General features: G+C 47.5%; 1 protein-coding gene and 1 long non-coding RNA gene across 3 annotated transcripts; one reads left to right on the forward strand and one right to left on the reverse strand.

The window, feature by feature from the left end:
• Positions 1-3: 3 nt before the first annotated feature.
• LOC139187004 (uncharacterized) lies at positions 4-4,096 on the forward strand. The gene is made up of 2 exons (XR_011570700.1): positions 4-2,690; positions 2,781-4,096. It is a non-coding gene; the product is annotated as an uncharacterized lncRNA (long non-coding RNA).
• Positions 4,097-7,589: 3,493 nt separating this feature from the next.
• On the reverse strand, positions 7,590-22,065 carry ZNF16 (zinc finger protein 16). 2 transcript variants are annotated; one of them, XM_070803033.1, is made up of 3 exons: positions 21,936-22,065; positions 19,172-19,377; positions 7,590-9,706 (listed from the first exon to the last, which is right to left on the reverse strand). In XM_070803033.1, exons 1-3 carry the CDS (start codon positions 21,953-21,955, stop codon positions 7,947-7,949), a joined length of 1,986 nt encoding a protein of 661 aa, XP_070659134.1. In that variant the 5' UTR covers positions 21,956-22,065; the 3' UTR covers positions 7,590-7,946. The 2 variants fall into 2 exon arrangements, with proteins under 2 accessions (XP_070659134.1, XP_070659135.1); XM_070803034.1 differs by lacking the exon at positions 19,172-19,377 and having other exon boundaries at positions 21,936-22,063.
• Between the last annotated feature and the right edge of the window lie 3,132 nt (positions 22,066-25,197).

Genomic DNA, 25,197 nt, shown 5'->3' on the forward strand with positions numbered 1-25,197 from the left:
GCCCTTGCTTTGCTTTTCCGTCTATAAAAACTAATATAGCTCCTGCTGGCAGAGCACTCCTAACCACTATTCCATCCTCTGTTTGCTCACATAAGCTCTTCATAAATTCTAACATGCCTCAGTTTACCTTTTAACAATGAGGAGCTTGAGCTCGGCAACGTTGGTCCCGGCAGAGAACTGATGCTTCTAAGATCTTCTCAGCACACCCTGCTTTCTTTTTCTCTTCCCAACTATTTCAAGGTCCATATAATCAAAGCTGTTTTTCCACTGCTGAGTTATGTTAGGGTCCAAAATCACTGAACAGTGGCTGCAGCCATGAAATTAAAAGATGCTTGCTCCTTGGGGGGGAGGAGGGGGGGAAGGGAAGCTATGACAAACCTATATCACGTATTAAAAAGCAGCGACATCACTTTGCCAGCAAAGTTTTGTATAGCCAAAGCTGTGACTTTTCCAGTAGTCGTGTACAGATGTGAGATTTGGACCATAAAGAAGGCTGAGGGCTGGAAAATTGATGCTTTTGAGCTGTGGTGCTGGGGAACTCTTGAGAGCCCCTTGGACAGCGAGGAGGTTAAACCTGTCATCTTACAGGAAATCAATCCTGAATATTCATTGGAAGGACTGATCCTGAAACTCCAATACTTTGGCCACCTGATGCGAAGAGACCCTAATGCTGGGAAAGACTGAGGGCAAGAGGAGAAGGAGGTGACAGGATGAGATGTTTGCATGACATCACTGACTCAGTGAACATGACTTTGAGCAAACTCTGGAAGATAGTGAAGGACAGGGAAGCCTAGCTGCAGTCCATGGGGTTGCAAAGAGCTGGACACAACTTAGGGACTGAACAACAACTTATTTTAAAAATGTTCATTCATAAAGATTAAAAGTATATTACAGTGAAATACCTGCATGTCTTTTGCTTAGTTTCAGCAACTAACATTTTGCTTTTTTTTTTTTTTTTAAGCAATTCAACAACTAGTTTTTGTGTGTGTGTCCAGCTCTGCCACTCTTCACAGGCATGGTATTTATTGAGTGCCTGTTGTATGCTAGGCAGTGTTCTAAGTGCCAGAGCTACATGAGTAGGTAAAACAAGCAACATTCCCAATAAGTCCCTTTTACCTGTGAGTGGGGAAAGCAGGTAGTACACAGTATCAATATGTGAATCAGAGTGTCCAGAGGTGGTGTGAGCCATTAAAGGTCCAGGTGGGCACCACTGCTACTCACAGTGTCCCTGGCTCATCCCCAGGTCCAGGTGGAGGCAGTTTTTTCCTGTATTTAAAATCCTGGGTTCTAATTATATAAACACATTTATTAGTTATATGTAATGATGTCAGAATAACAATGTCAATATTATTAACACTATGATTATTGAAAGTAGTCTAGATTTGTTTTGCACTTCTTCTTGCTGTTAGGATATATCCCATTTGGGGTATGACCTTAACTCTACAGTTTGACTTGTTTGCTTTTTAAAGTTACATTTTTAACATTTTGATACAATTTTGTTTTATGATTATGTAAACTTGGGAGGAAAGTCATTACCAACCTAGACAGCATATTAAAAAGCAGAGACATTACTTTGTCAACAAAGACAACATTACTTTGTCAACAACAAAGACATTACTTTGACAAACTTTGTCTGTCTAGTCAAGGCTATGGTTTTTCCAGTGGTCATGTATGGATGTGAGAGTTGGACTATAAAGAAAGCTGAGCATGGAAGAATTGATGCTTTTGAAGTGTGGTGTTGGAGAAGACTCTTGAGAGTCCCTTGGACTGCAAGGAGATCCAAACAGTCCATCCTAAGTGAGATCAGTCCTGGGTGTTCATTCGTAGGACTGATGTTGAAGCTGAAACTCCAATACTTTGGCCACCTGATGGAAAGAGCTGACTCATTTGAAAAGACCCTGATACTGGGAAAGATTGAGGGCAGGAGGAGAAGGGGACAACAGAGGATGAGATGGTTGGATGGCATCACTGACTCGATGGACATGGGTTTGGGTGGACTCCAGGAGTTGGTGATGGACAGGGAGGTCTGGCGTGCTGCCAGGGGTCGCAAAGAATCGGACACGACTGAGCGACTGAACTGAACCGAAACCCTATATGGTTTCAAAGTCCAGTACACGAAAGTGCATTCAGAAGACTTGCTTCCCTCCCTGTTCCCACCAGTCTCTTACCACGCTGCCCTATCAGTAACCATTTATCAATGCTATGGTTTCTGGCTCCATTCCAAAAAATCTGAACGTCAGTGAACAGTAGTTCTTTCCCACTGGCCCACATTTTGGCATATTCCTGTCAGTGTCCAGCCACCTCTCCTTTGCAGCATCTGGGCATGTCCCTTTCTCCTTTATGCAGCTGCCTTCACCTCCCTTGTGAATGTGCTGTCATGTATTCAGCCAGTCTGCTATTACTGGACGTCTCTTGCCATAAAATTAGTGCTGTAATAAGTAGCTTTGGTTAGGTCTTTTCAGTTTTGCCAGTTTAATTTTAGGATAGATTCCTAGAAATGGGCATTTGTATCTGTTTTTCTGTGTGTTGCCCAGTTCCCTTCCACAGGGTTGTAGGATCTTGTATTTCTGCTGGTGAGCTTTCCTTACAGCCTTGTGAACAAAGAATGTTGTCAAATATTTGGTATTCTGGCAATCTGAAAAGCAAGAAATAGCATCTTGGTGTAATTTCCTTTTGCATCTTTCTTGGAGGTAAGGTTGAGCATCTCTTCATATGATTAAGAGCCACTTTCACTGACTTCTCTGTGAACCTGCTTGTTGGTCTCTTCCCTCTCATTTTAGAAGCACTATAGAGTTAGACTGTAAAGAAAGCTGAGCACCAAAGAATGATGCTTTTGAATTGTGGTGTTGGAGAAGACTCTTGAGAGTCCCTTGGACTGGAAGAACAAACCAGCCCGTCCTAAAGGAAATCAGTCCTGAATATTCATTGGAAGGACTGATGTTGAAGCTGAAACTCCAATACTTTGGCCACGTGATGCGAAGAACTGACTCATTGGAAAAGGCCCTGATGCTGAGAAAGATAGAAGGCAAAAGAAGGGGACAACAGAGGATGAGACGTTTGGATGGCATCACCAACTCAATGGACATGAGTTTGAGCAAGCCCTGGGAGTTGGTGATGGACAAGTGTGCTGCAGTCCATGGAGTTGCAAAGAGTCAGACATGACTGAATGACTGAACTGAACTGAACTAATTATGTTAACCCTTTGTGACATACATTGCAGATTTTTAAAAACTTTGTTCTTAACACTAGGATTAAAAATTGCAAACACTTACAGTCTTTTTTGATGCAACTGACAAGTTATATAAGCAATTGATATGATACCAGAGAGATGGTATAAAGAGTAGACTCCAAATTCACTTTTAATAAATTATTTTATTATTATTTTATTTTTGGCTGCACCGTGTCTTCGTTGCAGTGCGGGCTTCTCTAGTGTGTGAGCTCAGTAGCTTTGACTCACAGGCTTAGTTGCAGTTTGCAGTATCTTAGTTCCCCACCTAGGGGTCAAACCATGGTCCCCTGCATTGGGAACATGGAGTTGTAGCCACTGAACCACCAGAGAAGTCACCAGGACTTCTTTATAGCATGGAGTACAAGTCCTTTTTTGGATATATATATTTTGCAAATATCTTCTCCCAGTTTATGCTTTGCCTTTTCCTTTAATTTTGAGGAACAAATGTTCTAAATCTTGATGAGTTCCTACTCATTGAATTCCTTCCTCAAAAATTCCTGCTCTTTGTGTTCTATTTAATAAATCTTCACCAAAGATTATTTATTTAATAAATCTTGACCAAAGTGAAGGTCAGTAGGTTTTCTCTTATGTTTTCTTTTAGAAGTTTCTGCTGTACATTTTGGTTGATGATACATTTTGAGTTAAATTCTTTAGATGGTGTGGGGCAAGGATTGAGATTCACTTTGTTGGCATATGGTTATACAATAATTACAACACCATTTGTTGAAAATGAAACCCCTAATTTTAAATAACCTTATGTACATTAATTTTATATGTGTTATGTATAACATAAGTTGTAAACACTTCCTCCAGTTCACCATTTGTCTTTTTATTTTGAATATAAAGGTGTTGGTCCTGCAAACTTTATTTCTGTGTAATTTATCATTTGTTTTCCCTTATTGTTGCTTGATTTCAAGCTACAGTAAAATTCCCCTAACTTCCCAGTTCTGGAGGAATCCACCCATGTTTTCACCCAGTACTCATTCGGTTTTGTTTCTGTACATTTAAATCTCCGTTCCATTTGGACTTTATTCTGCTAAGAGATGCAAAGAGTAAGTCTAGTTTTGTCTTTTTTCCAAAAGGCTATCTTGTTACCCCGCTACCACATAGGATGAGATTGGTCCTTTCCCCTGAATCTGAGGCCATCTTTCTATCACATTTCCAGTTGGCAGTGGTCTCCCCAGTCAATGTTCTGATGTCTGGAAGATTCACAGTCTGGCCCATGAGCACAGAAGAGCCTGCATACAGAATAATCCTCACAGAGTACCTGCAGTCAGGCCACCTCCACCTCCCCCCATGCCTTTGTGTTACTTCCAGGGAAGCCCAGGGGCCAGTGTCTGCCAAGCCCCAGGGGAAAGAACCAACCTCATCCTACGTGGTTGGGTGCTCTGGCGTGGCCTGCACTGTCCTCAGCCATCAAGGCCCTGTTCTCCACTCAGACCTGAGTTGCCTCCAAAGCCACGGAAACTTCAGGATGGTCCTGGCCCCTGGCTCTGGTCTCACACACCACTCCAGTCTCCCTGCTTCTCCTTGCATGGAGAGGCCATGGGTGTCAAGGGACAGTTTTTCCCCTACATTCATCATCTGTGAGGCCTGGGCTGTGGGATCCATGGAGGAGTCTCCCAGAACTCTGCCAGCACATGGAAATCATGGCACAGTTGTTACCAGAGAGCCACCTGGAGCCTGGGCCTAGGGGCCCCAACTGGCATTTTTCACCCAGGGAGCTCTAAGGCAGGGCAGCTTTGAGCTGTTAGGGCTGCTTTTCTGTTGTTCTCACGGAGTTGGCATTATTGGCTGAAGGCAGAAGTGTATGGATGTGGAAATCAGGAGCCAGGAGATTGTCCTCCTGATCTCTAATTCTCGAGGTACGTGGGAAGGGGTGAGGGCTCTGGGAATCTTGTGCAGTCATGGCAGCCAGGCTTTTGTTAGAACAAGGAGTTGAGGGAGAAGTCACAGTGCAGAGGAACTTTACGTCCATAAACCAAAGACCAGAGTGGAAGAAGGTGTGGAGGCCAAGCAGGGCTTCTAGTTTTTTGAAGGTATGAAAAGCTTTATTATTGACATAAAGGAGGTCTCTGAGGAGGGTAGAGAAGGCCTCTGGAACAGGTCCGAGGTGGCTTGAGAGCAAGAAGGGTCGGCAGCCTGGGCCTCTACTGCGGTCAGCAGGAGAGGCTGGAGGGATGGTCCCCGGGCACAGGTGAGGGCCTGGATGCTTTCAGTCTCCTGCTGGCATCAGAGGGCAGAGCACCCGGCTGGCTTTTCTGCTTTTCCAGATGTGGGCACGAAACGAGGAGGACGAGGCCTCAAGGTGCCAGCCTGCTAGTCACCACTCACCCTGATGTTTGATGAGAGACACACCATGTTTCACTCAGCTAATTCAGAGCTTTTTAAATGAGCTGTGTGGACTCTGCAGCCTGTAGCAGGTGAAACTGACAAGGGTGCCTTGGCCACTCTCAGTAAAACTTGTGACTCCGGAGGGGATGAGGGCATGCAGGGGAGGCCTCGTGTTGTGCCTAAGTATAGGGAGAGCCATCTAGAGACCTTGACTGGTATTTTGGGGCATCTGTGAGGCAAGAGATTCCTGGAGCTTTTTATGCCAAAAGGTGCAACTCTTAGGTGACAGCACAATTTGTAAAAATGTACAGATGAGGCTGTTTGTGAGTCAAGTCACTGGATGCTAAGACAACTGCCTGGTGTTTGGCCAGTCATGCTGACCCTCCAGTCTGGCCCTGTATCAGGGTTGTCCTGGTTAAAAATGAGGATCAGCTCCCCTCTGAGCTCCATCTTCCATGACGGTTGGCACTTCTCTGCCTATAGTCTTGGAACTCCCACTGCTGTTCCCCCGAGTTCATCCCACCCTGGAGCTCCCCAGGTGGACAGGGTCCAGCAGCCTGACATCTGGAAAGGGTCTGAGAATAGGTGAGGCTATTCCTCATGCAGGTGGAGCAGGCCAAAGGCCAAGGTTCAGCTCCATCCTGCACCAAGGCAGCTCGGCAGCCCCTAAGCTTGTTGGGTACTGCTTCTGTCACCCAGAGCGTAATGAGCAGCTGGGTACAGAGGGTCATGGGCTCAGGAGGTCCAGTTTCAGTAATTGCAGCTCTAGTGGCATATTGTATGGGGGAAAGAGGGCAGTTTCTTGCATCAGAAGCCCTTGGACAACTGAGTGCCATCATGAGTGGTCCAGAGACTCCAGGAGGCCTAGCAGGAGGTGGCTGAAGCCCCTTCCGTGGAGGAGTCTTGCACAAATTTGGTATTGCATCAATTTTAGCCTCTTGTTGGAGGGGTCTCCGACTCCATAGCAGAGGATGTGACAGCGCACCATGTACAGCAGGGCTGAGCGACACAGGCCAGCAGCAAGCCGGCCAATCAGTGACAGATTGGAGTAGAGGTGGACACAGATACTTACTGAAAAAAGGAATCATAAATCAAAGCCAGACTGGCAGAGGAGGAGCGTGAAGCCAGAGGAGCTGCCTTACAGTAAGAATAGGAGCAGTCTTGTCAGGCTGAGGCCAAGTCTGGAAACTGTATCCCATTAGGTGTTGCCAGGGGAGAGGGGGTGGGATGGCGCCCAAAGTGTAGGGGAGGCTATGACAGGGCCTCTGCAGGGCAGCAGGGACAGCTGCTTCATGGGGCCTTGGAGGAGACGCTAGGCAGCCCATGCCACGCGAGCCCATGGACTTGCCTGCGCATCCGAGTCACCCCTCCACCCTCTCTTCTCTTCAGCCTCAAACCACCTCTCCCTCCACATTTGCAACTGCTGGCCTTGCCTCTACTTCCTTGAGAACTCAGAAGCCAGACCTTCCCTTCCCTTCATGACTACAAGCCACTGCCTCCTTTCCTCCTGTAACAGTGCAGGAAGGGTCCCCCATCCTTCCAGGACATTCCCAGGTCAGGCCCTCCCTGGTGGCAGAAGTGTGGCTTCTGAGCTAAGTTCCCCAATGCAGGGAGTCAGGAGCCAATGCCCACCTCTTAGGGGCACCTAGGTGCCCTGTAAATGTCTGATGATGGATCCAGGAGCATGTGGAGAGGAAGGGAGGAGCATGTAGAGCAGCCCCTGGGGGTGAGGCCCAGGACCAGAGCTCAGGAACTGCCTCATGTACAATTGTGCTGCAGCCTGAGTGGGGCCACAGGGCCTGAGCCACCGCAGAGCAAGAACACATAACCACAGACTGCAGATGGACACCACGGAGAGCGGGAAGCAGGGAGGGTCAAGTCCCATTACCAGGTAGGATTGGGGGGGTGGGGAGGTTGACAGCAACCAGACCTGAAAACTCTCAACCTGACATTATGAAAAGATACCAGCCACAACCACTGACAAAGGACTCAGTCCCTTGACTAGTGAGCACACGGAGGTCTGTGGTTGTCTCAAAGCAAATGTCATTTACTTTCTTGGTTATGTTCCTCAACAGTAATAAACTCTATGGATGAGTGCACAGCCTCTATAATCCTTTCCCTTCTAACAAGTACAGCTGTCTCATAACAAACTGGAAAAACAAACAACAAAGAGAAATGAGCTCACAGGAGACAAGGGTGATGGCAGGGGACTTGGGAGAAGGAGCAGGACCACAGGACGGTCCCCAGTCTGTGGACGGTGGCCTCTGTGGACGGTGGCCTCGTGGGCGGTGACCGTGGGGTGGACGGAGTGAGCGAGAGCACGTCAAGTCTGGGGAGGGAGAGTGAGGCACAGCCAGGGGGTCAGGGTGAAGCTGCGAGGGGTTCACTCCCTGGTGTGGATCAACTGGTGCTTGGTCAACTTTGACCGCTGGCTGAAGGCTTTTCCACAAGCCGTGCAGTCGTAGGGCTTCACCCCAGTGTGGATCCGCTGGTGCTGGATGAGAACGGAGCGCTGGCTGAAGGACTTCCCACACTCACTGCACTGATAGGGCCTCTCGCCCGTGTGGATGATCTGGTGCTGGATGAGGTGCGAGCTCTGGCTGAAGCCCTTCCCACACTCGACGCAGGTGTAGGGCTTCTCTCCAGTGTGGACCTTCTGGTGGTGGATGAGGTTGGAGCTCCGGTTGAAGGCTTTGCCACACTGGTTACACTCGTGGGGTTTCAACCCATTGTGGATCCTCTGATGCTGAATGAGAGTTGAGCTCTGGCTGAAGGTTTTCCCGCACTCAGTGCATTCATAGGGCTTCTCCCCCGTGTGGACCCGCTGGTGCAGGATGAGGTTGGAGCTGCGGCCAAAGGTCTTTCCACACTCGCGGCACTCGTAGGGCTTGTCTCCCGTGTGCACACCCTGGTGCTGCACGAGTGCGGAGCTGTGGCTGAAGGCCTTCCCGCAGACGCCGCACTCATACGGCTTCTCCCCCGTGTGGATGATCTGGTGCTTTCGGAGCACCGAGCTGTAGCTGAAGGCCTTGCCACACACAGCACACACATGAGGCTTCTCCCCGGTGTGGATCCTCCGGTGCTGGATGAGGCTCGAGCTCTGGCTGAAGGCCTTCCCACACTCACTGCACTTGTAGGGCTTCTCCCCTGTGTGGACCCTGTGGTGTTTGATGAGGTTGGACACCCGGCTGAAGGGCTTGCCACACTCGCTACATGAGTAAGGCCTCTCCCCAGTATGGACCCTCTGGTGCTTCCTCATGTGTGAGCTCTGGCTGAAGGCCCTCCCACACTCAGTACACTCGAAGGGCTTCTCCCCTGTGTGGACCCTCTGGTGCTTGACGAGGTTGGAACTGCGCCTGAAGGCCTTCCCACAGGCATGACACACGTACGGCTTCTCGCCAGAGTGGATTCTCTGGTGCTGGATGAGGTTGGAGCTGCGCCTGAAGGTCTTCCCGCACTCACTGCATTCGTAGGGCTTCTCGCTCACATGGGACTTCTGGTGCTTTTTAAGGCTGGAGCTCTGGCAGAAGGCCTTCCCACACTCAGAACACATATGCAGCTTCTCCCCATGGTGGGTAAGCTGGTGCTGGAGGAAGCCTGTGTGTGTGCTGAAGAGCCTTCCACACTCGTTACAGATGAAGGACTTGTGTCCAGTGTGCCCTGTCTGATGCTGAGTAAGACCGGGGTCTCCTTCGAAGGTTTTCCCACACTCGCTGCATATGAATGGGCTTTCGGCCACGTGAAGTCCTGTGCAGCTGGGCAGGTCCAGGCTGCAGGGCAGGCTCCGTATGCCAAGTGGATGGGGCCTCCCCTCTGCAGGAGGCCCCTGACACTCCACTGGGCTTGGGCTCCAGCTGCAGCTGCTCTTGATGTCATCACAGTCCACCTCTCTCTCTCCTGAGGGGCTCCTGAGAAGCATCTGTGCTAGAGTGAAGGCTCCCTCCTGGTGAGGGCGGTGCATCTGCCTCTCATCCTCAGGGAGCCCGCAGTCTCTTTCTTCTACACCACAATGGAGTCCTCCAAGCTCAGGTGTCTGGGGAGCATCACTGCCAGAGCTGTCTGATATTTCTACCTGTGATTCCAAGTCCTCAGAAACTTCTTCCTTCTGAACAAACTCCTGGCCCTTAGTCCTGGTGTCCCAGCCTGAAATGACAAACAGAAAGTCACATGGCGCCCCCTCCCCAATGGTCTTCATGCTCTCTCCTTCCCTTTAGCCCATCTCAGCTGAAATACATCACAGAAGATGACCTCTCTGACCATTGCTCCCAACAGGGCTCCGTATCCCAAGGCTGGAGCCACGCAGGGGTGCTGAGTGGGTGGGTGAAGAGCACCCCACAGTACTCTCAGCCTCCTTGGGCCTGTTGCCCTCTGACCTGCCCGTCGGTTCAGGAATGATTTCCATTCGCCTACTGAAATTTCTAGAATCTCCCCCAACAGCATTTTGTCTCCCCACGTCACCTGGAGGCTTCTATTCTCCTCAACGCAGACCCAGCTGTGTCGTCTGCTCAGCCTGACTGCCCTGCACATGTGTCTGGTGGTGACAGTTTGCATTCCGGTCACCTGACTCATGGCCCAGCTGGAAGGCCCTGCACAGAGTCTGTGCCAAGACCCCCTCCATGGAACTTGACCGTGTGGCTGCACACAGTGAGGCAACCTGCTTCACCCTCCTGCTGACTGTCAGGCAGGCCTGTCATCACACCTGCAGGTGGGCTACCATCTTCTCCCAGGGCCCCAGCTGTGGGGCACCAGCGGGGCTCCCGCGGGGCTCCCATGTGTGATAGGGGCACAGTGAGGGCTTCAGGGACAAACAGGGTGGTCACTGCAGGAAACAAGGGTCTGGACAGGGTGGCCCAGGGAGCCCCGCCCTCTCTTGGTTGCACAAGAAGGGACATAGCTTTTCCATGAAAGGTCACAGAGGACCCATTCTGGGCTCTGTGGCTGCAGTCTCTGTCATAAGGTCTGCTCTGTTACAATCCTTAAAAAACTGAACTGTTCTTTGCTTGCAGGTCATAAACAAATGGTGAGCTGGATCTGGCCTGTGGGGCATGGCTCGCTGACCCAACTGAGACAAGATCATTGGTGTGGCTCCTGAGGGAGTGGAAATGGGAACTGCTTTGCGGGCCAGAGAGACTATTGGCCTGGAAGGATTTTACTGAGACGGGAAACAAGAGTGAGTCCTATGGGTGAGGGTAATGGCATTTTTTATTTGGTAGACTGGATACAATTCTCTGCAACATAAGAATTACTGGAAACAATAATGAAAGTTCTTTTTTTTTTGAAAGGAAATATAAAGTCAAAAATATGCTTTAAGAAAATTTTTCATTAAAAACACTGGGTTTAATGGTGAAGGAAAAGATGTGTAAACAAATGCACTTGTTTGCCACACTGCCCCCACAAGTGTGGCACCGACTGGCCCAGCCAGCACACAGCAAACCTGTTAGACTTCCCAAGAGGAAACAATGGAGGCCTGTATGATTAGCTGCTCCCAGGTTTGTGAAAAATGCCCCAGTGGAGCCATGCTCACAAGTCCTCATGTGGCTGTGGCTCTCGAGGGGCCCAGCAGAGACTCAGCAGCACCTGCCCCGCCACACGAGCCCCCAGCGGCACCGCAGCCTCGGCTGGGGGCTCCACCTCTCTCCATCCCCACAGGGGCTCTGTTATGTGTATTGAGGTGGAGTTAACAAAATAACTGTTTTAAATGAACACTTCAGTGGCATTTAGTACATTTACAATGTTGTGCAGTCAGAATCTGTATCTTGTTCCAAGACATTTCATTTCCATCACCTCAAAGCCCCAGTGCATTAGTCCATATCTCCTGGCCCCCAGCGCCTGGTGGCCACCACCTGCATTTTGTCTCCATGGATTTACCTCATTCCTGACCTTGCATGTGAATGAAATCATGATACACAACTTTTGATGTCTGGACTCTTCCTCTCAACCTAATGTTTCTGCAGGTTCAGTCACTGCGGCAGGTACCAGTGCTTCACTCCCTTATGGCTGAATAATATTCCACGGTACAGACACAACACATCTGGTTTCTGCATCCGTCCACTGAGGGGCATCTGGGTTGCTTACACCTCTTGAGTACTGTGAACAGTGCTATGAATATGACATACGTGTACTTGACGGGTATTTGCCTTGAATTCTGCGGGTATGTATCCACAGTGGAATTACTGCATCACACGGTAATGCCAGGGCTTCCCAGGTGGTGCTAGTGGGAAAGAATCCCCGCCTGCCAATGCAGGAGACATGTGTTCAATCTTTGGGTGGGGAAGATCCCCTACAGGAGGGGATGGCAACCCACTCCAGTATTCCTGCCTGGATAATCCCACAGACAGAGGAGCCTGCTGGGCTACACTCCATAGGGTTGCAAAGAGTCAGACACAACTGAAGTGACTGAGCATGCACGCATGGTAATGCTAGGTTTAAACTTTGAGGAACTGCCAAACTGTACTGCACCATGGCTATACCATTCTACATTCCCACCATTGTTGGTGTATAGAAACACAACTGATTATGTGTACTGACCTGTACTCTGCAATTCTACTGAATTCATTTAATATTAGCTCTAGCAGGTTTTTAATGGATCCTTTGGGATTTCCTATTATATATACAGGATTGTGCCTTATACAAACAGAGGTAGTTTTATTTCTTCCTTCCCAATTTGAATGCCTTTTTTTTTCTGGCCTGATTGCTCTGGTTAGAACTTCCAATACAGTACTGAAGAGCAGAGTTGAAAGCAGGCATATTTTCCTGATTTATGGGGAAAACCTTTTAATATTTCACTAATGTACATGATGTTAGCTGTTAGCTGTGGGTTTTTCATGAATGCCCTTTATCGTGTTGAGGAGGTTGCCTTGAATGGAGTTCTCAGTGTTTTCATTATGAAAATGAATTTGGTTTTGTCAAACACTATTTTTTTTTTTTGCATCAATTGAGATGATTATAGCTTTTCCCCTTCATTTGATTAATGTGGTAAATGACACTGATTGGTTCTTATGTTGCACCACTCTTGTGTTCCTGGGTTACATCCCACTTGGTCATGGGATATAACACTTTTATTAATGCTGCTGGATTCAGTTTGCTAGCATTTTGTTGAGGGTTTTATATATACAGCCACAAAATGTCTCAATGCATAATTTTCTTTTCCTGTGGTGTCTTTGATTATCCTTCCTTTTGTATAGTTTGCAAGCTTGACAAAACAGCATACATCCTTCTTTAAATGTCTTGTGATGCCGTTTGGCCCTGGTTTGTTAGTTTTACAAGTTACAGATTCAATCTTTAATTGTTATAAGTCTGTTCTTACTTTCTACCTATTCTGGAGTCACTCTTGGTGATTTGTCTTTTTAGGAATTTAGCTCTTTCATGTAGGTTATCTCATTTGTTGGTGTGCAACTGCTTTTCACTCTTTTTTACTTTTGTATAGTCGGTAATAACGTCCCCATCCCATTTTCACTTGATTTTCAGTGTGTTGCTTTTGTCATTTCTTGATCATTTCCAAAACCTTTTAAACACATTGATTGTCTTATCGCTATTCCAGTCTCCATTTCTGCTCCGATGTTCACTATTTCCTTCCATCAGCTCTGGGTTTCGTTTACTCTTCTCACAGACCCCTAGGATGTCAAGTTAGGTACTGCTGTAAGGCCTATCTATCCTCCTCCCAATACAGGCATTGACTGCTGTAAATTTCCGCTCTGGGCTTCCCTGCATCCTGTGAGTTCTGGGAGTTTGTGGCTTTGTTTTCATTTGTCTGTAGGTATGTTCTAACTTCCCTTGTGGTTTCTTCTTCGACCAACTGGTTAAGAGTGTGTGGTTTTACTTCAACAAATTTGTGCATTTTCCAGTTTTCCTGCAGTTATTGCTTGGAGATGATACTTTATATTATTTCCACATTGATTGAGACTGGTTTTGTAGTCTAATATATGGTCTACATTGAAGAATGTTTCATATGCACTTAAGAAGACTGTATCTGCTCCCTTGGACGGAGGGTATATCTATGTCTCTTAGGTCTATTAATTATAGTATTGCTCAAATTCCCTGTTTCATTACTAAACTTCTGTTTAGATGTTTTTCTTGACTTTTGGAAGTGAGGTATTAAAGTCTCCAACTGCTACTGTAGAAGCATCTCTTTCTTCCCTCAAATCTATGCCTGCTTCATATGTTTTGGGTTCTTTTCAGTGTTTATGTTTATCACTACTCTATCTTTTTGATTAATTGACTTGTTTATCAATATATATCAAACTGTGGTGCTGGAGAAGACTCTTGAGAGTCCCCTGGACTGCAAGGAGAACAAACCAGTCAATCCTAAAGGAAATCAACCCTGCATATTCATTGGAAGGACTGATGCGAAAGCTGAAGCTCCAATACTTTGGCCACCTGATGTGAAGACTCGACTCATTGGAAAAGACCCTGATGCTGGGAAAGACTGAGGGCATGAGGAGAAGGGGACAACAGATTAGATGGTTGGAAGGCATCAACTCAGTAGACAGGAGTTTGAGCAAACTCTGGGAGACAGTAAAGGACAGGGAAGCCTGGCGGGCTGCAGTACATGGGGTCGCAAAAGTCAGACATGACTAAATGACTGAACAACAATCTTCCTGATTAATTAACTATTTATCATTATATCCTTCTTTTCTCTTGTACAGTTGTTTGACATAGTTTACTTTGTCCAATATTAATATAGCAACCCCAGATCTCTTTTGTTATTATTTGCATGGAACATATCTTTTTCACCTTTCACTTTAAGCTTAGTTTTTCCTTTGGAAGCCTCCTGAACTAAGCCTCCTGAAAACAGTATATAGTTGGGTCATACTTTTTTAAATCCATTCTGTCTGTATTTGCCTGTTGACATATCTGCCTGTTGACAAGAGTTTAAACCATTAACATTTAATTACTGACAAAGAAGGACTCACTTCTACCACTTTGCTTCTTAAATCTTTTCAATGTCTTTGACCTTTGTGTTCCTCATTTGATCTATTACTATCTTCCTTTGTGTTCAGTTTATTTTTTGTAGCATACCATTTGGTATTCTTCTTTATTCCTTTTGTGTATATTTTAAAGATACTTTCTTAGGTGTACCATGGCGATTATAATTAATATTCTAACATCCTAAAACAATCTAATTTGGCCCTCTCCCTTCAGCTTTTTTGGTCCCCTGCCCCATCTTTATCGAAATAAATTGCCGTAGAACATCATGTATCTTTTTATTTAATAAAGAAATTTACTTGTTTGGGGCTGTGCTGGGTCTTCACTGCTTTGCATCATCTTTCTTTAGTTGCAGGGGTAGGGGGTGCACTACTCTTTAGCTGCAGTGCACAGGCTTCTCATTGCGGTGGCTTCTCTTGTTGCAAAGTATGGGCTCTAGGGGCACATGGGCCTCAGTAGTTACAGCTCACGGGTTCTGGAGCACTGGCACAGTAGCTGTGGTACACAGGCTTAGCTGCACTGTGGCATGTGGGATCCTCCTGCAGCAGGGATTGAATCTGTGACCCTGAATTGGCAGGTGGATTCTTAACTTCTGGACCACCAGGAAAGTCCATCATATTAAGTTTAAAGTGCACCATGGGATGAATTGATACACATATATATGCAAATGATGGCCACCATAAGGTTAACTGACATATCCATCACCTTGCACAGTATCCACTGTGTGTGTGTGTGTGTGTGTGGTGAGAACTTTCAAGATCAACTCTCCTGGCAGTTGACAAGTACACTATACATTATTAACTACAGTCACCATGCTGTATGTTGAATCCTCAGAATAAAGCCACCAAGTTTGAACTGTTAACCAAAGCAGCCACAGCATCATACAGAAACTCCACTCCTATACAGATATGTTGCTACCTTTACGTTGTTGCAGTCACAAATGTATCCTTACATGTTATATATTAAGTAGTATAGGTTTATGATCATTTCACACATGTCTTTTAAATCATATAGGAAATAAAAAGTGAGGTTATAAACCAATACAACAATACTAGCTTTTATCCTAACCTATGTGGTTAATTCTATCAGAGATCTTTGGTTCTCTGTATAGCTTTGAGCTCCTGCCTAATACCCTTTCCTCTTAGCCTGTAACACTTCCTCTGACACTTCTCACAGGGCATGTCTGTTGGTGATAAACACCCTGAGCTTTTGTTTATCCAAGAATACCTTAACTTTGTCTTTACTCTGAAAGATAATTTTGCCAGATGTAGAATTCTTAGTTGGCAGTTTCATTCTCTAAGCAGTTTAAATATGTCATCCCACTGCCTTCCAACCTCCAAGGGCTGATGAGAAACTAGCTGTTCATCTTATTGAGGATCCCTTATACAAGATGCTTTGCTTCTCTCTTGTTGATTTCAAGATTCAATCTTTCAACAGTTTGATTATAATGAGTCCTGGTGTGGATCTCTTTGACTCTGTCCTACTGGGAGCTTGCTGAGCTTTCTAGACATGTAGGTTCAAAGCTTTTTTGCATCTTTCATCAGATTTAACATGTTTTCCGCCCCTTTCTGTCTTTCTCACCTCTTTCTTGGACTCCCATGTGTGTGTTGGTTTCCTTGATAGTATCCCACTGAGAGGGTTAACAGGCAGGAAGGCTAGGGGCCCCCAACAGAGGAAATAGGCTGCAAGTGTCAGACGTTGTTTCTCTCTCTCTTAAGCAGCAGGAGGAAACAAACTACAATTGTCAGATTTTTTTCTCTTCTCTATACAAAATTAAAAGGAAGTTTCTTTTAAAATTCTGTGTTGCCATGATGACACCTGAACTTAACTTTTCTCAAACCTGAGCTAACCAATGAGTTTTTCTTATGGAAATGTTTTTAAGATTAAGAAATGTTTTTCTTAACATTAAGCTATGTTAATGAACTATGTATTTACCTTAGACTCTATCTTTCTTCAAGTCGATTCCACCTAAGACTCAGAACCGATAATGGCTCAACAAACCACTATGTTTTACTCACGGAAATGTTCTCTTAAACTATGTGAATCAGACTATGTATTTGCTTGGAAATCTGCCTCTCTTCAAGATTCATGTCAGTTGTTTTATGGTCCAGGATGACTCACTTGTGCCAATGTTATCTCAAAACGCATGTTGTCGGTGAGGGGCCTGGTGCCACTCTGAGTTTTGAGACATTTCCTTTTACCAACTTGCTAATTCTCATTGGAGAAGACTCTGATGCTGGGAGGGATTGGGGGCAGGAGGAGAAGGGGACAACAGAGGATGAGATGGCTGGATGGCATCACTGACTCGATGGACGTGAGTCTGAGTGAACTCCAGGAGTTGGTGATGGACAGGGAGGCCTGGCATGCTGTGATTCACGGGGTCGCGGAGAGTCGGACATGACTGAGTGACTGATCTGACCTGATCTGAATAGGTATATAACTTCTTGCTAAAAACTAGCAAGGGAGCACTTTTTCTGCCCCCTTCTGATGTCTATATCAGAAGCCTTCTCTATCTCTTTTATACTTTAATAAATCTTTATTACACAAAAGCTCTGAGCAATCAAGCCTTGTCACTGACCGCAGATTGAATTCCTCTCCTCCAGAGGACAAGAATCCCAGCGTCTTTCACAGCTCTGCAACAACCTTTCACCACGAGTCTGTTAGGCTCTGTTCACTTTTCTTCAACTTTTTTCTTTCTGCTACTCAGACTGGGTAACTTAAGTTCACCAGTTCTATAGCCTGCTCAAACCTGCTATTGAAATCCTCCAGAAAACTCTTCACTTCAGTTACTTTAGTTCTCCCTCCAGGACTTCTTTATTTTGACTGCACCACGAGGTATCTGAGATCTTAGTTCCCCGGCCAGGGATCGAACCTGTGCTCCATGCAGTGTGAAGCAGAGCCTTAACCACTGGAGCACCAGGAAGTCCCAGCTCTAGGACTTCCACTCTGTTTCTCTTTATAATAAATAAAATGTGAATTGTATATTTACAACTATCTCTACTGACTTTTTCAGTTCGTTCATACATAGATTTTAGTTCCCTGTCCATGGTTTCTTTCAGATCTTTGAGCACATTTAAGACAGTTTATTTATAATCTGTTAAGTATCTGTGCTTTTTCAGGGACACTTCTGTCAATTAATCTTTTTCCCTTGAATGGGCCAGCTGTATTTTCTGCTTATTTGTATTCTTTATGATTTTTTTGCTAAAAACTGAACATTTAAGAATATTTACTGTGCTCCACTGGGACACTACTTCAGCACTAATTATTACTCTGCGTGGCTCCTGGCTTCCACAGATCGCAGAGATCAGCTGGAGGTGACACTACAATCTTCATAGGTCTTTTCTGAGTATACTTTCTATCCTGGGTTTCTATACATGGCTTTCTAAATTCCCTGACATACGAGGGTGCTTTTGAATGTCCTCATTTCTCCGCCCTTCCCTCCTGGGCTTTAGGAAGTTGACTGTACTATTAAGTGATGTCCCAAGTGCCTGTGGAAGTTCAGTTCATGTTTCTATGTTTTGAGCCCAGCACTTTCCACCAAGTAATTCTGAGTTAGGCAACACAGAGACAAACACTTTGATTCAACTCTTTTTCCAACCCCACACAGGGAAGAACAAAGTGATTTCTGAACAAGTTCTGCTCTGCTCCCTCTGGAAGCAGGCACCAGGTCCCACACTAGGAACACAGGATGCTCACTTTCAATATGCTGCTGAACCAGGAAGTATCTGTGAAGCTTTCCTTTTTAAGTTGCCTTTTTCTTGATTTAGCATTTGCTTGGTTGCTGTAAACCTGTTTTCTAGATTTCTGACTTTGTTGGTCCTGATAGCTTCTACTTGTTTTTGTTTAATAGTTTATGTGAAGAAATGGGTGTCTGGAGCTGCCTATTCCACTATTTTGCTCTATAGTGGCTTTTAAAACATGAGCTACCATCAACCTGTGTTTTACCTGGAGCAAGGGTCTTGATCTAACTCGCCATTCTCTGCTTGGCACACCCTTGGTCATCTGACAGCAAGTTTTTCCCTCAGAGCCACTTCTTGGCCCCATCATGCCTCTCATCCTCTACCCATCTCATCCTTCCAACACACCTATGACCATCTCTGCCCTTAGCCCAACCTTCTCCGGCCACACAGAGTCTGCCCACGATACTCTGCCCACATGTCCTCAGTATAATACTTCCCATGTAGGTGTATTCTTGTAAAACAGCCATCATCAGATCCCAGCAAGGAAAGCTAACAGTGAGTAATTCCTGATCCCTGCTGAAAGGGCCACAGAAGAGGCAACTTGGTGAGGTGTCTTCACGAAGGACTGTCTGGAATCTAACAGGGATGGGAGCAGCTGGGCAGTGTGAATGCAGCCAGGAGGGAACAGGGCCAAGGCCTGGAGGACTAGGATTAGACCTGAGGGCAGGACTACCACCAGTCTGGCAAGGAAGTTAGGCAGGGCTCAGCTGGTGATCATCATGTCACACCCTCTATTTCAGGTGAAGAAACCAGAGTCCTGCTCAGGGCACCAGGGCACCCAGGTGCCAGGCCAACTTCCTCTCTGACCTCCAGCCTTGGCCCTGCAAGTCCACAAGGCATTCTGCCCCAAATGCTGACAGGACACCTCCAGAGGCAAGTGCAGGGGAATGTAGACCAAGTCTCCCCAGAACAAGGGCATCAGTGGGGAATGCACACCCAGTACCTGGCTGCTGATGGTGAGGGGAGGTGGCTCCTGGCTCAGCGTCACCACAACAGAGGGAACCATGAAGTGCAGATCCAGGGTGGGTCTCGGCAGGAGCATCACTCCACAAAGGCCTGGGCTCTAGGGGTCCAAGGGGATGGTCCAGGAACTGAGAGCTCCACTGCTGCCTCTTTAGAGCATACTCTGAGGCTGGGCATGGCTGGGACCTGGAGACCAGCAAGGACACAGGTGAGTGTGCAGAGGGGGTAACTCCAGCGGTTCACTGGCACACCAGGCAGGGGTCACTTCCTCCACCCCTCACCCTGAGACCTCAGGAAGGCCTGATGATTGATATCACATTCTCTGATGCTGGAACAAATGGAGGTCAGCCAGCCAAGGAGACACAGACTCACAAGCCAGGGCCACAGGTGAGATACTCACCACAGAGCAAGGTGACCCACAGTGCCTGTGAGCACACCCGGAAGGGCCCAAGATTGCCATGGTAAGAGGAAGCAGCTCTCATGGCGCCTGTACCTGCTGTGAGCCACCCTGGTCCTGACACAATGCCCTGAAAGTGGACCAACTGACCTTCACAGGCAGCAGCAGCTTCAGAGGCCAGGCTGCCAGGGGAGCCTCACCACCAACACATGGAGTCATCACAGTGTCACTCTACTGGCCAGCCTGAGTTCTGCCACCCAGCAGCATCCGCAGTGGTTGTCCCCACCCCACCCTCCTGGGCTGTCCTCCCACTGCACCAGTGGCTGGCTCCCTCCCAGACTCCTCCTTAGCTCCCTCTTCACGCTGGTGTCCCAGGATTCACTTCTGCATCCATATCAAATTCCCTGGCTAATCTGTCCAGTCCTGAGGTACCAACATCCTTTACCCCATGCAGACTCTGAAGACTGGCCTCATCTCCAGCTCTAACTGGTATCTCCAAGTAGGGAGGCATGCCCAATCAGGCACAGGACGGGACCCCATGTGGACAAGTTACTGATTTTCTCCCCCTCCCTACTGTCCTGTCTCTGAGCATATGCACCATGCCCTGGCCAGCATCCCACCTAGGAGGGGGCAACATCCCTTGGCCCCTGATTCACACCACACCATAAGCAGGTAGCACTGACCCCTTTGTCCTTCAGTAATGAAGACGAAGCAGGAAATGTTGGCAGACGCTGCCTCCCAACCCTTGGACTGACTTTCTCCTCTTGGACTCATGCTTTCAGTGTTTCCAAAACACCCACTACATGTCAAGGTATTCTGAGGACAGTGTGACCATCACCCTCACGGATTTCAGTGGGGAGACAGGTAACAGCAAACGCATCAGTGAGACGGGCAGGTGCGCTGGGCACAGGTAGCAGAGAAGGGGCAGAGCCTGGGGCAGGTGGGCATTTCAACCAGGTCCTGGCTGGAAAGGCAGAAGAAGGCAGGGGTGAGACAGGACAGAGGTGTGAACACAGCTCAGAGGCAGTTCCTGGGGGAGGCGGGGGTGCACAGACTGGAAAAGGCTTTGACTACCTGAGGAAAGTGAGGCACCAGCCGCATTTCTCCACTGGGAGGCAGAATTAATGAAACATCTCAGGAAGATTCACCTGGCGTGGCCGCTTGGAGAGACGGTGCATAAGCAGGGAGAACACTGACTCAAGACACTCATCCATGCAGCAACAGAACAGAGCAGGGGGAACCTTCACTCTCTCTCTCCCCATGGGAGAGTCCATCCTTTGTAGTATTTATTCAGTTCATTTTAAAATCTTGAGGTTATCATCACTGCCTCTGAACAGGGGCACAGTTACATGGCTCAAAATTCAAAAGGTTAACGAGAACATAAGGTGACACATCCCCCAGCCTGCCACAGTGCCCATTCCCAGTTTCCAGCATGCCCATCCTGATTACTCTAAGCTTACACAAGCAAACATGAGTATTTTTTCTTTGTCTTTTTATTATAAGTTACACCAAAACTATGTCATTTTACATCTTGTTCTTCTCACTTTAGTATTTGTGGGATCCTGTCCAGGAGGTAGCAGGATGCTCCTCCCCATCCATGTCTACATCCTAATCCCCGGGACCTAAACTATACAGCAAGAGAGATTTTGCAGAGGAAATTAAGGCTACAGGCCTGAATTACCTGGTGGACCCAATCTAATCACGCGAGCCATTGCTGACTCGGATGCATGGATCGTGTGCAAGGAGTGGGGTCTCCAGGAGATAAGGACAGTCAGCAAGGAAAAAGCAACCTCAGGAGTTGGATTCTACCAAAGAGCTTGGAAGCTGATTCTCCTGGCTAAAGGCTCAACCTGGTGCTAAGTAAATACACAACTGTGAGGATTACTAGCCACTACTCCACGGCAGACGGCCACAGGATGGGCCTGACCCATGCTCAGTCCCACTCCCCTGAGGGAGAATAAATCCTTCCCCGTCCCGTGAGATCCCTCTCCACCCGGAGGGCGAATCCACCACCGAATGTGCCAGAATCGGGCGCCAAGCGGCAACCCCATTCATTTCTCCCCCGGCTCCGGACAGCTCTAACGTTCGCACCAATTCCTGAGGCCCTTCCTCCGCCCCAACCACGCGCGACAGAACAGCACAGCACACCTGCCGGTCGCTCTGCGGCTGCCTCGCTGAGCGGTCCCGCCGCCCGGCTCCAGGGCAGGGATTGCTCGGCTCTGTCGGGCAGCGTCCACAGGGCGTCCCTCACACGCCCTCCCGTCTGGGGCCCTCCGAGGCTGCAAGCCGCCCACGATTCCACGGCCCCACGCGCACCCGAGACAGGCCTCCCGGGGCCAGCACCCACCGCCGGTGCATCGGAGTCATAGGTAGAGCGATCAGCAACTCGAAGACGCCACAGCGCGAACAGCCGCCGCCTAGAGCGGCTCGGGGAAGAGCGCAACGAAGAGATACCCAGGCGGCTCGGCCTCGAGGTGCTCCGGAAGTCCCGCCTCAACTTCCGGCTTGCGGACCCGCCAGCCCTACCCAATGTGGCTGCTCTAGGCTGAGGGAGGAGAAGTGACTCGGCGGCTCCACTCCTGACCCGGGACCAGCCCTCCCCACGCCTCTGCGAGGTGCTGGGAACCCTGGGAGACCCGCGGATCAGGGTTGGTGCAACAAGCCATTATAAATGCAGGAAGGACTAGGGACTTAGATACACAGGTACCTGCAATCAAAACAGGTTTTGGTTGATAAAAACATGCTGCATGAGAAGGAACATTCCCTCCATCAGTAAATGATCGCCTAGGTGTCAAAAGGCTCATTAGTTACATAGATAATACACATTTTGTGGGACTATCCATGGAACATCTACATAAATTGACCATACAGTTAGACCTTGCTGACAAAAGACACGCAGGTGAGAGTTGTGAGTTTTGTTTTGTTATCTTTATTTTTATTTGGCTGCGCTGGGTCTTAGTTGCAGTATGTGGGATCTAGTTCCCCGACCAGGGATCGAACCTGGGCCCCCTTCATTGGGACCGCAGAGACTTAGCCACCGGACCACCAGAGAAGTCCCTGAGTTAAGTTTTATTTGGAGGAGAAGGGGACGACAGAGGATGAGATGGTTGGATGGCATCACCGACTCCATGGACATGAGTTTGAGTAAACTCTGGGAGTTGGTGTTGAACAGGGAGGCCTGGCGTGCTGCAGACCATGGGGTCACAAAGAGTCGGACTCGACTGAGCGATTGAACTGAACTGAAGACAGCCTGGGAGACAGCACTTCAGATAGCTCTGAGAAACTGTTCCAAAGAGTTAGGGGGGAGGTCATTATATGTGTGACTCTGGTGAAGAGGGAATACATGTAGTCAAGCACATATTTTTTTGCAGACGGTTTCTGCTAGTCATGAGGAGCATCGGTCACCATGAAGGATTTTACTGCTTTCCTAGCTATGAGGAGATATAAGAATTGGGCTCAAAAAATTGGCTCCTGAAAATATGTAATTGTCTGAAGACTGTTCTGCCTTTTTTTTAACCAACTTTATTTATTTATTTTGTCTTTGCTGGGCCTTTGTTGCTATGCAGACTCTCTCTAGTTGTGGCAAGCAGGGACTGCTCTCTAGTTGCGATGCACAGGCTTCTTATTGCCGTGGCTTCTCTTGTTGTGGAGCACAGGCTCTAGGGCACTCGGGCTTCAGTAGTTGTGGCACATGGGTTCAATGGTTGTGGTTACCAGGTTCTAGAGCACAAGGTCAATAGCTGTGGTGCACAGGCTTAGTTGCTCTGTGGCATGTGGGATCTTCCTGGATCTGGGATCAAAACTGTGTTTCCTGCATTGGCAGGCAAATTCTTTATCACCGAGCCACCAGGAAAGCCCTTTCTGCCATTTTTTCCCAGACCAAAGAGCACCTCTTTTCTGCTCTCCACCCTCATCTTATTTCAGGGGGTGCTGAAAGCCAGCAGCTGCAGCAACAAATGGTTTAATCCTTGTAGAGCTAGGTGGCAAGTGCAGATTTGTAGAAGACAACACAAAGAATACAAATATTTTAAAGTATGCCTTTTAAACTATCAAAATTAGACTAGAAATATGTAATAAAAAGTTGACTCCCAAAACTCTAACTGTTGGAGTTTATGAAACACTGTCTACAAAACCTTTGGATGAAAAGTGATACCAGCTGGAAAATTACAGACTATTTATAAAGCAATGAAAGCAAAACACTTTATTCTCACATCTATGGAACTCAGTGTAAAGTATAAAATATAAACTATCCACTGAGTATTTTCCAGACAAAAATATATAAATATATCACCTTAAATACTTTTTCTTTATTAAAGAAGGCAAAAGCATTTATCTTAAAACTTAGAAAAAGGAACATTTCTATGCATTGGCAATAAGCAATCAGAAAATGTAACAAAAAATGAAATCTCTTCTACAGACAGCAAGACACTCTGAAATACTGGGGAATTAACAAAGGGCACTCAAGACACTCAAAGAGCACTCAAAGACTCACGGTGGGACATTGCTCAAATGGAACTTAATACATGGCAACAGTAGCTCGACCATAAATGGCAAGAGGGCGGGTTGTTCAGTGGAAAGTGTTGAGAAAACGGCCTCCCTCAATGGAGAAAAGCAAAAGCAGACCCTGATCTAACAACACACACAGCTGCTGCTGCTAAGTTACTTCAGTCGTATCTGTGGTCTCTAAATGAACTACAAACCTACAAATGGAGAGCAAGGAATGAGTAAAATACAAAGGAAATATTTTTCAGACCCTAGGATGGAAGGGATGCTCTGACACCACTTCATATGACTGGGCTGGAAATGCTAGGAGCCTAGGTAATGCTGGTCAGCACTTGAAGTTCAAATATTCTTCTCTCACGTAAAGTCACAAGTCTGTATGGCAGTTTCCCCTAGGCAGTAATCAGGGACCTGGGTTCCCCCCCCTGAGGATTTTCCACTGGCTAATTCACAGGGAAGAGAACGGGTAACAGGGATAAGGAGCTGCTTCTCCACTCTTCCTATGTGGTCCCTGCTGCAGCAAGATGCAGCCCCTTCCAAGAGAACAAACCAAGTCCCATCCAGTCCCTGAAGCAGCTCAGCTGAATCCCTCTGGACAAGGTGCAGCTTCTCCTGGTCCTTTAACTAAAGACGACCTGGCCTGTGTCTTACACCCAACTTGCAGTGTGGAGAAGGAGGAGGATGGCAAACAGCAGCATCCAAGCTGCCTGCTGTGTCCAAGGGTTAGTCTGTTGCGAGGCTGCTGTGCATATGGCGTGGATACTTTAAATGCAGTGATTGCACACACGTTAGTGAGCTGAGCCGTTGTCTCTGTGCAGAGTGTTCAGCGTCCCCTGTGGGCAACTTCACATGAGTGCTGGAGGCCCTCTCCTGGTGGGGAGGCATCCCCGGGACAGCACCCAGTACCCATACTCAGCTCCAGGAGGAGAGCTATGGGCCCTGTGCCTCACCAGGTCTGACTTGGCTCTCCGGCACCTTCACTGTCCATGACCTACCCTCATACCCACCTGAAGAGTGAGGCAAGAGGCTGCACTGGCCAGGACTGCCCAGATGTAGAGGGGCCACTGATTGGCAGTTGGGAGCTGGGTTAGCTTCCATTTAGTTCCACG

The sequence above is a fragment of the Bos indicus genome, chromosome 14 (assembly GCF_029378745.1).
Source record: "Bos indicus isolate NIAB-ARS_2022 breed Sahiwal x Tharparkar chromosome 14, NIAB-ARS_B.indTharparkar_mat_pri_1.0, whole genome shotgun sequence".
Taxonomy (NCBI): domain Eukaryota; kingdom Metazoa; phylum Chordata; class Mammalia; order Artiodactyla; family Bovidae; genus Bos; species Bos indicus.